The sequence below is a fragment of the Eutrema salsugineum genome, unplaced genomic scaffold (genome assembly GCF_000478725.1).
Source record: "Eutrema salsugineum unplaced genomic scaffold, Eutsalg1_0 scaffold_6, whole genome shotgun sequence".
NCBI classification, from domain to species: Eukaryota; Viridiplantae; Streptophyta; class Magnoliopsida; order Brassicales; family Brassicaceae; genus Eutrema; species Eutrema salsugineum.
The window spans coordinates 4,437,856-4,449,037 of record NW_006256547.1 but is presented as its reverse complement, the minus strand read 5'-3'; the positions used below and the strand labels follow the sequence as shown (position 1 = coordinate 4,449,037).

Below are 11,182 nucleotides of genomic sequence, written 5' to 3'. Positions count from 1 at the left end.
AATTAATACACAAAACTGTTTTGACTGGTTTAAAAATAAAATTTATGAATTTACTATTTAAAAAAAAAATTGTAACTCTAAATTATATAAAGTAACACATGTCATTTTTATGATGATGTGTCACTCAATTAGGGAGAGTTAGGCAAGTTCTATATATAAGAAGATATCTAAAGAATTAGAGTCTAAACCAATTTTTTTAATTTTCAACCCTCGATCTGGCCCATACTATTTTACCCAATTTACATGTACAATTTTCTTCTTCTTTTGTGCCTATATCAAAGTTTGTATAATTTGTCAACTGTAGATAGTTTTTCTAGTTAAGAGTTAAGACCAAGGAACTGGAAAGAGTATAGAGAACTCTGCAGTAAACAAATGGTGGTAAGGTACTGAGACGAAACAAAAATACAAAATTTCTCATAACTCTCTAAGATCTTGTTCTTGGATGATACAATCCCAATCCGTAAGCACGAGAATAGAAACTGTGCTACAGGATTGGATTCACTGAGCTAGTTTCTGTTTCTTTAACCTCTCCAACGCACCCAGTTTCTCACCGCCTTCCGCAGCTTCTTTGCCGTCTTCCTCTCTCTTTCTCGAGAGTCCTCCAAACACAGCAGCAGGGACTTCTTTCTGAGCGATCTCTACTCTGTCTTCTCCATCAGACTCATCATCGTCACTCTCTTCTGGAAGCTCGATATCTTCTCCGTTCCCTGTCACTGGTTTCCCTTCATTCTCACCCGACTGTGAAATGACTCCTGCGCTCACAAACCCAACTCTTCTTCCACCATCTTTTGACGCATCTGTGGTCGACGTTGGAGCCATGAGCTGCCTCTCCAAAGCTGCCATTTGATCTTCTGGCAAACCTGCTTTCTTCAGCTCATCTTTCGCCTCCTCCACGTCTACCATCTTGTCCTTTTGCATCATGTTCTCTGGTAGAATGAAATGAGTCTGAAAAACAAAAATACATGCATTCAGCTTCCAACCGCACAAAAAATCTTAAAGTATGTATACACAGAGGGATAAAAGAACTAACCTGACTGTAGCTTGCGGTAACGCTACGCTTGATCCGAAGCATTTCTCTGTAGGTGTCTTCATTTCCATGCTGAACCTCGAATTCATGCCATTTGTTCCAAAACTCAGGGTCGGACCTTGGGTCAGCGAACTGTGAGGCATACTTGTAGACTGTACGAGCACGATCAATTTCTCCCAAGCTTCTCTCCACCTCTGCAAATTTTATGCACATGAGCTTCACATCCTTGTGTGGAAGTCCAGACTCTATTGCTTGCTCATATATCTCCCTAGTTTTGGGAACACCGAATATCTCTGCTGCACGGGAAATGTATATCTCATACATCTCAAACTTCTGGACATCTGGAACCTTTTTGGTGGCTTCCTCATAAACATTCATGGCTCGCTTGGCCAGACCATAATCCTCTTCTAGCTTAGCATACTGAAGGTACAAGGTCCTAACAGCATCAGATGGAGCCTGAAAGAAAGATAAAAAGAAAAGTTAGATCACGCACTATATCACCACATCAATAGACAAGTTCTGTGAGTAACTGGCCATTTGAAAGCAGTTATACTTTTTGTTTGTTTCATCAACCAGCAAGTGTAAAGGAATAGATGAGCTTACCTTTGAAACTGCATGCTCAAACAACTCTCTCGCCCGCTCCAGCTTTGTCTTCCCATATCTCTTAACAAACTTTGTAAGATAAGTTACCCATATGTCTTTGACATGAGGATACTTGAATATGTTGACACCTCTTTCATACACCTTGAAAGCATCTTCAAAGTACTTGTTTTCCTCAAGAAGAAAAGCATAATTTAAAATAATTTGAGGCGTAGCTATCCTCAAATCCATTATCTTCTCATAGACTGCTTTCGTCGATTCTAGCGTCCCGAGGCTTTCCTCCAAATCAACGTAAAAGGACCAGAGCCTCAAGGATCTATGCAGCTTCATCTGGACTGGCTCATTCCCATCAGCAGCGACTCTCCGTCTGACTTCTACTGTCGGTACAGCAGTAGCACGCCTCATCAGCTCTAATGCTCCTTTGAAATTCTTGTGCCTCAACTCCATCTCAGCCCACTCACACCACACACTGGCGAGATGGTCCACGTTTTTGTAGTTTACCTGGACTGCCTTGTCCAAAATCACTCTTGTATTGACCAGGTCTTTATGGTTTTCATACAACTTGGCAAAAGCAACCCACAACGTGTGAGGCTTCCCAACTGCTTTCATAGGATCTACAGTCCTCACTGCCTCTGTGTATGTGAGAATCTGCTTTGCTGGGTTTCCCTCAAAAATTTTGACCCTACGATGCCATTGTTCAACATTGTGCGGATTTTGCCTAAGGAGCACGCTGTTTGCAAGTGCAGGTCTTCTGTTCATCAGTTCTTCCAAGCGAGCCAATCTCAGATCAACATCATTATCATCGTTCAGCCAAAACCCATTCAGTATCTTCCTCTGCAGCTCTTTTACCGACAGAGAAAAATTGAGACGGACATCATCATAATCCTCCTCTACGCCATTCTCTTCGATCTCATCTTCTTCATCACTTGAACTCATCATCTCCATCTTTTTGGCAACAGTGCTTTCCTCAAACCTTGAATAAACATCAAATATAACACTGAAGTCGCTCACAGTAACCACTGTCATCATACCCTCTTCATAGATATCCCTGGCTTTCTCAAGCAAATTCTTCCTAATGTAGTAATCCGCCAGAGAAGTCCACAGCATCCCAACATCGTTCTTGAACTTCCTAATGCCTCCCCTGATAATAGCATCAACATTGAGACCCGAAATAACATTAGCATGGTGCACAAGAAGCTCGCACAACTCCGTCCAAAGCGTATGCTTGGTCTTCCCTTTAATAGAATAGAACTTATCATCATTCAGCACAGAGGCCAATCGCTCTGCAGCTTCTTGCCAGCGAGCAGACTTCACCAGAAACTCAATAAAATCCTCAATATGAGTAGGATCATACATGAGATACCTTCGATAAACCCTAAGAGAGGTCTCAATCGGAATACCTTCCTGGCTCACAAAGACAAGATAAGGCTCCCAGATCCTATCATGCTGCGTCACAGGCAGAGCACAGAGCGCACGGTCAAAAGTTCTCCGGGTTCGAGTAATCAGTTGCTGCACCGTGAGAGTCTGAAGATACATGACCCAAATCCTGGGCATCTTGTGCATCGTGACGAGAGCTCTCTCAAATGTATTGTTGAGTGAATCATACTGGGGATGAGTAACAGGGAGATTCCTGACGATATCGAGTCGTTCTCGAAGATAAGCGTACCACAACTTGTAGCTTCCAGGAAGAGCTTTTAGAGCTCTCTCGTAGATAATGAATCGCTTTTTGAAAGGAGATTCAGCTTTAGCAATCAAATACCTCCACCAAAGTTTCAAGCTAAATGGATTACGCAGAATCTCCTCCTCGTATAAGAGATCCTCCTGAGATGGATAAAGATCCTTGGAAATAGCCATATCCTTAGATCTACAATAGAGAAAAGGCCAAAAACGAGGGAGTTGTGAGCTTATTCAACGAAACCACATTGAATTGCGAAGGCGGAATTAGGTTAAGAAGCGTACCTGAGACTGGGAGGAACTAATTTTCGACGGCGCGGTAGCTGAAATACAGCTAACGACGGTGAAGGGTTGTTTTCCCGGCGTGAAGGTTTTTCTAGGTTATACACTTGAGTCGTGTTAGAAATTTGATGTCAAAAGAAAAAGTAGAGAGTAGTGAGAAATTAAATTTATATTGTCATATTACTAAGTTGCCCCTACTCTGATCCATTCTTTTACCAATGACGGAATATTGTCTACGAAATTATGGATGGATTTTGGAAGAGAAAAGCTTAAATGAAACTTTGTCCAAAAAAAAAAAAAAAAAGCTTAATGGAACCAAAACCAATTTTTGTTATTAGAAATCAAAGTAAGATTGGTATGTTGAAGTGTATATTTGTGAGAATAACTTCAAGTCTTCAACGTTCAAATTTTGATTTTTGTTATAAGAAATCAAAGTAATTAAGACCGGTATGTTGAAGTGTTTATCTGTGAGAACAACTTCAACATTCAAAAGTCAGAAACAATAGAATCACTTCACTTATTTGGAGAGCCGAGAAACAGAAAGAAGAAGAGAATATACGTTTGTTAAAAGTCGGGTTATAAGAAATCTCATTCTTCATGCTAGGAGAAGGCATTATGAAACTTCTTTTGATGAGCTTTTGTGTTGATGTTGACTTTGTTTTGTAGCTTTTGTGTTGATGTTGACTTTGATTTGTAGCTTTTGTGGGTTGAGTAGGATCACAGGAGTTTGGATCTTAATGCGCAATATGAAATGTATAATAAATCTTTTGTTACCTATTTAGTTCCATTAATGCTACTACATATATTATGAATACACAAGTAAAATACTGTCAAAAAATTTTAATCATAGATCCCTGCATTTGCAATTACACATGTAAGGTTCTTAAGGAAAACATTCATCAAATCCACGACCATATATTAAAAGGTCATATGCATACAGTACATGAATAAGAAAGGGCTTCCTCTTTTGTTTCTTGTTCCCTTTCCACAAGTATGTAGAGAGAGCCAAAATCTCTTACTCTCTCTATTGTTTTTTCCTCAAAAAATTTCCATCTTTTTCTGTTCTTACCTCTTTCAGAGAGATCCTACTTAGTAGGATTCATTCTCTGTCCTATCTCACCAACAAAATTAAAAAAAAAATACTTCAAGTTGAAACTTAGAGTTACAACCTATACACACTCATTAGTGAGATTGCATCACAGAACATGCAACAGCTTGTGCCCAGTGCCTTAATCTTTGTTTCACCTGTTGAGGATTGTCCCCTACAAAACTCAAACTCATGGTGATTAGTTTAGTTATTTATTTAAACGCAAGAAATCTAAATCAGCATTTTTATAAAAAGATGAAAGTGGAAGTTTAGTTTTACCAGGGCACAAGATCTTTAAGGAATCTGAATCAGTTTTGGGGCTACAAGGTATGCTGCTTGAGGAAGCAGAAGTAGAAGACAAGGAGCCATCTCCTCCATTGCTGCTACGGCTGCTACTAGGTGAAGGTAGAGGAGAAAGCTGCCTATTCACAGCAAAGTAAAGATCCAATGCTGGTAATGTGTTGCACAGCTTCAATCCGGCTTCTTCCTTGAAACCAAACCCTAACTCGATCGATCCTTTGAGCTCCCTTAAGTCTTCATCGGTTAGATCCGTTGGATCATATTCGTTTTCAGAGACGCCTTTGTGCTTCTTCTCTTGAATCTTTAACATCTGACGGCGCCTTTTTTCCCAAGCAACATCTCGTGGTGTCTCACGCATTGATAATTGCTTAGATAACCGCTGCTTTGGTTTCTGCGAGCCTAATGGCGCCACTATTCTAACATCAGGTGGTGGCTCAGGAAGTGATGGCGTTGAAGTCGAGATTGGTAAGGTAAGGCCTTCTCTTCTCCTCACCATATTTTTTTTTTTATCACTTTGAAGAGGTAGTTTGTAATGCAAGGAAAGGGTTTTGAGTTTATGATGGAAAAGACCTTTTGGTGCAAATTAGGGCTTTTCGTTGATGATTTTCTTGACCTCTTAGGAGAATATTAAAGCTTTGGCTTTGCTTTTGGGGCTAAATGTATGTTCTTCATCTGCTGGCCGCGTGTGACACCAATTTTACACGGCCAACAAAGAAGCTTCTACGGGTCGAGCTGATCAGAAAATCTTCTGTATGCCCCTTTCTACATCAAAAAATTTCTGACCCGACCACATAAACACTCACAAAAGAAACTCAAGGAGCTTTAATGGAGGATTTGAAAAAAATATAGTTCTCACCATTGATTTATTGAATGGAGAGTCGAGCTATTTTCCTCCATTGTTTAAATTTGAAACAAAGACACATCCCATATATTTAGGGAAGCTTTGTTTAGATTCTTGACTCCCAAAAAGAAAACGAGTTTCAGAATTATCCTACTCTAGAAGAATATACATTGACCAAACTTGTTAGTTTTCCTATTTAAAGGATCACAAGTCAAATTTCAGAATTCTACTACATCTTTGAAACAATATTGTAGTATAAATAATTTCTATATATTTACACCCAAAAAATTACAGTCGTGAAATTTATTTTATGAAGCGAGTTAGAAACCAAAAGCATATTTTTCCTCTACTAACCAATTTGCTAAATATAGCTTTTTTCTATTAAAACTCTCCTCCATAGATTCACCAACCAATTTTTCTGTTTCTCTTTCCAGCACAACACCGAAAAAAGAGAAGAAACCAATAACCCTTTGAAGAAAAAAGAAAACAAAAGAGAAAGAAAACAAGCAGTTTTTGTCTTGTTGAGGTTTCTGCTTTTGTTTCCATGGCTTTGTTCAGACATCGTTAGGCGGTAGATAGGAGAAGAAACAAGCCTCCAGTTTTCTCTGTTGGTGTTTCAGGTAAGGCCTATAGAGAAAAGTAATCTCTATTTTCAATACTTGTCTTGTACGCCTAAGAATTTAAAGCTTGTTTTTTTATAATGTTTCAGCCATGAACGAGAAAACCCGGATTCTGTTTTCCCTCCTCTGTTTCTTCTATGTTCTTCTGGTTTCTCCTTCTAAGTCTAAAGGCCAGGATTTTGCGTTGAGCTGCGGGGCGTCAGAACCATCTGTTGATCCAGACAAGAAAAAATGGGAATCCGACACCAAATTTTTGAAAACAGCGAACACGGTTCATGCGACAGCTACTTATCAAGATCCTTCGCTTCTCTCGACAGTTCCTTACATGACAGCAAGAATCTTTACAGCTCCTGCAACTTATGAAATCCCGGTTAAAGCAGACAAAAGACATTTGCTCCGGTTACATTTCTACCCATCAACATACACAGGACTCAACATTGCCGACTCTTATTTCTCTGTGGCAGCTAACGACGTTACCCTTCTAAGCAACTTCAGTGCGGCTATCACATGTCAAGCCTTGACACAGGCTTACCTCGTTAGAGAATATTCTCTTGCACCAAGCGAAAAATATGTTTTGACCATCACGTTTACTCCCTCAGATAAACACCCAAAGGCGTTTGCTTTCATTAACGGCATCGAGGTTGTTCAGATGCCGGAACTGTTTGATTCGGCTGTTCTTGTTGGGTTCGCAGACCAGACAGCAGATGCTAAGACATCAAATCTTCAGACGATGTTTAGGCTTAATGTCGGTGGTCAGGATATTCCCGGAAGCCAAGACTCCGGCGGATTAACCAGAACTTGGTACAACGATGCACCTTACATATTTAGCGCAGGTCTTGGTGTTACCCTTCAAGCAAGCAACAATTTCAGAATTGATTACCAGAAAATGCCTGTTTCAACCGCTCCAGCCGATGTCTACAAAACAGCTCGATCACAGGGACCAAACGGAGATATCAACATCAAATCAAACCTCACATGGATGTTTCAAGTCGATACGAATTTCACCTACATCATGAGACTCCATTTCTGTGAATTCCAGCTTTCTAAAGTCAATCAGAAAGCTTTCAACATTTACATCAACAACAGAACTGCACAAGCGGATACCAACGCTGCAGATATACTCGCATGGACAGGAGGGAAAGGCATCCCAACATACAAAGATTACGCAATATACGTAGATGCCAACAACGGAGGAGCAGAAGGCGAGGAGATTTCGCTTCAGATGACTCCATCTGTAGCTGCTAGGCCAGAGTATCTCGATTCGCAGCTAAACGGGCTAGAGATTTTCAAGATGGAGACGATGAAAAACCTCGCGGGTCCAAACCCAAAGCCATCAGCTATGCAAGCCAACGAAGATGGTAAAAAGGAGTTTCGAACTGACAAAAGAATCACAGCTTTCGTCATTGGTTCAGCTGGAGGAGTTGCAGCGGTTTTACTCTGCGCGTTGTGCTTCACCATGTATCAAAGGAAACGAAAGTTCCCTGGAAGCGAATCCTACACATCGAGCTGGCTTCCTATTTACGGAAACTCCCACACATCTGCAACAAAATCTACTATATCTGGTAAGAGCAACAACGGAAGCCACCTATCTAATCTCGCAGCGGGTTTATGCAGAAGATTCTCACTGCCTGAAATCAAACACGGGACACAAAATTTCGACGAGTCAAACGTAATTGGAGTGGGAGGGTTTGGTAAAGTATACAAAGGAGTTATAGATGGAGGCACAAAAGTGGCAATCAAGAAATCAAACCCGAACTCAGAACAAGGCCTAAACGAATTCGAGACGGAAATCGAGCTTCTCTCGAGGCTAAGGCACAAACACTTGGTGTCCTTGATCGGATACTGCGACGACGGAGGAGAAATGTGTCTGATATACGATTACATGGCCCTTGGAACACTCAGGGAGCATCTCTACAACACGAAGAGGCCTCAACTGACTTGGAAACGAAGGCTAGAGATCGCCATTGGAGCTGCGAGAGGACTCCATTACCTTCACACAGGAGCAAAGTACACGATTATACACCGTGACGTGAAAACCACAAACATCTTGCTCGACGAGACTTGGGTTGCGAAAGTTTCCGATTTCGGTTTATCCAAAACCGGGCCGAATATGAACGGAGGCCATGTGACGACTGTCGTCAAGGGAAGTTTCGGATATTTAGATCCAGAATACTTTAGAAGACAACAATTGACTGAGAAATCAGATGTTTACTCTTTCGGTGTTGTTCTATTCGAGATCTTATGCGCGAGGCCGGCTTTGAACCCTAGCTTGCCCAAGGAACAGGTGAGTCTCGGAGATTGGGCGATGAATTGCAAACGAAAAGGGACTCTAGAGGAAATAGTCGATCCTAACCTGAAAGGGAAGATCAATCCGGAATGTTTGAAGAAATTTGCAGATACGGCGGAGAAATGCCTCTCCGATAGCGGATTAGATCGGCCGACGATGGGAGATGTGTTGTGGAATCTCGAATTCGCGCTTCAGCTACAGGAAACTGCTGACGGAACACGTCAGCGAACGCCTAGTAATGGCGGTGGATCGGAGGATTTGGGCGGAGGAGGAGGAGGCATGGTGGTCAACGTCGGCGCCGGTGAACAGGACGTGAGTGACCTGTCCTCCGAAGAAAACAGCGGAATATTTTCTCAGATTGTAAATCCCAAAGGGCGATAAGGTAATTTACAGCCGAACAAAAAAAAAATATAATCCGGTTTGTTTTTTTTTTCCTGATGTGAAGTAAAAGGAAATGGTGTATTATTTCTTCTTCTTTCTCTTTTTTTTTTTTTATGTAATATGATAGGCATAAAAAAACTAGATCTTCTTTCGTTTTAATTTGCCCGTGCTTTATCAAGTAATCAAAAGTGAAAACACTTGTAAAATTATATATCTATGTTTTGTTATATGTTATCAAGTATATTGTATGGTTCAGAGTTAGAAGTTAAATCATTTTCCCTCCTATGTGTTACTTAATTAATAGAACTTAGACAAATTTAGAGGCTAAAACCGAATTTATTCTTTCAGATAAACTGCAAGGCATATATAAAGTACAAGTTCATTCTTTCAGAAAAACTGCGAGGCATAAGGAAAAGTTCGAAGAAGTATCACTTTTTCGTTCAAGTATATATGCTTAATTTGATATGGTATGTTCCAACTTTTTACGTATTAACCTCTAGTTTTGTCAGAATATAATAAACTTTTTGGGCAGAGTTTTGTATCCTTATAAAATTAAAATATTCAAAAGCCATTATGTAGTGGCTTAGGAATTTGTCATTTGTTGTCATATGGCACGGAAGTCAAATTATAATCACAAAAACAGGCGTTACTTCAACAAAATTATTTTAAGTGCTGTACACATTTCATACTCTTGTCATATTTACTTTTTCTTAACATCGTGTTTGTTTATAATTATTATATATTAGTATTTTAATACTATTTCTTACACAAAAACATTTGACAAAATACACAATCGTCCTGCTTTGTTGCTTCTGATGAGTGGGCATACTGTTGTTATTTTTTCACAAAGAGATTTACTTAAATTTCCAAATCGAAGTTCCCAACTGGAGCAAAAAGAGATGATAAACATGACAAAAAACAAATCTTTACGTGGTAAAAAGTTCGTAAAAATCATGTACCATTGTACCGAACCAACTAATATTAAAAAAAAAATCTGGAAAAAGGATCGACAAACTAGATATTAAATAATAATAAAAAAACGAAATGTATATTTTATATAATGGCTCAATGATTCTGTGTTTTGGGGATCATATTCACATTCCATAGTGGATGTGGAACCAAATGTCACTACCATTCTACCAAAGTGGACGATGGAACTAAAATCTCATATTCATGCCAACAATTCTTTATTAGCATTGCAATCATCCTATGCAGACATATGTTTGAGTTAAATTACTTATTATATACTATTTAGTATTTTATGGTAAACAATGTGCATGTTAATATCAAAATTGATGTAGCTTGTTGTTCTTAATATGGTATTATAAAGTCATTTCGGAGCATATGAAACTCATAGTACAAATGGTTTCATCCACAGCAAGATGAATACTACATAAATATCCAAGACTGACAATTGATTATAACTTAAAGCACAAATAGTTCAACTGATAACGTTCTGTTTAGCCAACAAAAAAAACTAATAACGTTCTGACATTTCCATTATTAGTTCACACATGTAATTTTGGTTCATTATTGAAACGTTAATCTGTTTTTAATTTTCATATTAATCATAGTTTTGCTATTCGTAAAGCCTTGTCTGCAAATGATTAAATCATTATTTAAAAAACTAGAGTTGAGACCGTACTTCGCGCAGATTTTAGTTTATGTTCATGTTTTTATATGTTTTAGATGTTATTTCTTAATAAATAATTTGTTGATAATTTGTTCCTTAGTTTAATAGTTTTATTTTTAAATTTGTATTGTGTTAACAATAACTGTGTTCTGTTAGTTATCTTTACTGTGTGTCTATATAACAATATATTTTTCTTAATAATGTTATTATTCTTCTATGAAAAAATTTTCTATGTATTTTTATATTTTATCTGTTACTATTGTGTGATTATAACTTTTATTATTTTTATTTTTCTTAATTTTTATTCCTTGTAAATTTTTTTATTTTTAATCATCTATTATTACGAATTATTAAACAACTAATTCATTATATTTGTCTTTTTTTCTTTTCTTTTTTTTTTAGATTTTTATACTCTTTCTCCATATTCATATTTTCATAATTTATTAGTTT

At 38.4% G+C, this 11,182-nt stretch overlaps 3 protein-coding genes across 3 annotated transcripts; 1 reads left to right on the top strand and 2 right to left on the bottom strand.

Annotated features, from left to right (window-relative positions):
- Positions 1 to 346: 346 nt before the first annotated feature.
- On the bottom strand, positions 347 to 3,710 carry LOC18011496 (pre-mRNA-splicing factor SYF1). Its single transcript, XM_006394967.2, has 4 exons — positions 3,587 to 3,710; positions 1,631 to 3,491; positions 1,031 to 1,483; positions 347 to 945 (listed from the first exon to the last, which is right to left on the bottom strand). The coding sequence occupies exons 2-4, from the start codon at positions 3,479 to 3,481 to the stop codon at positions 499 to 501; spliced, it is 2,751 nt and encodes a 916-aa protein (XP_006395029.1). The 5' UTR covers positions 3,482 to 3,491; positions 3,587 to 3,710; the 3' UTR covers positions 347 to 498.
- Positions 3,711 to 4,445: 735 nt separating this feature from the next.
- On the bottom strand, positions 4,446 to 5,786 carry LOC18011495. Its single transcript, XM_006394966.2, has 2 exons — positions 4,950 to 5,786; positions 4,446 to 4,845 (listed from the first exon to the last, which is right to left on the bottom strand). The coding sequence occupies exons 1-2, from the start codon at positions 5,464 to 5,466 to the stop codon at positions 4,766 to 4,768; spliced, it is 597 nt and encodes a 198-aa protein (XP_006395028.1). The 5' UTR covers positions 5,467 to 5,786; the 3' UTR covers positions 4,446 to 4,765.
- Positions 5,787 to 6,098: 312 nt separating this feature from the next.
- On the top strand, positions 6,099 to 9,136 carry LOC18011530 (receptor-like protein kinase ANXUR2). Its single transcript, XM_006394965.2, has 2 exons — positions 6,099 to 6,431; positions 6,521 to 9,136. Exon 2 carries the CDS (start codon positions 6,523 to 6,525, stop codon positions 9,097 to 9,099), a length of 2,577 nt encoding a protein of 858 aa, XP_006395027.1. The 5' UTR covers positions 6,099 to 6,431; positions 6,521 to 6,522; the 3' UTR covers positions 9,100 to 9,136.
- The last annotated feature ends 2,046 nt before the right edge of the window (positions 9,137 to 11,182 follow it).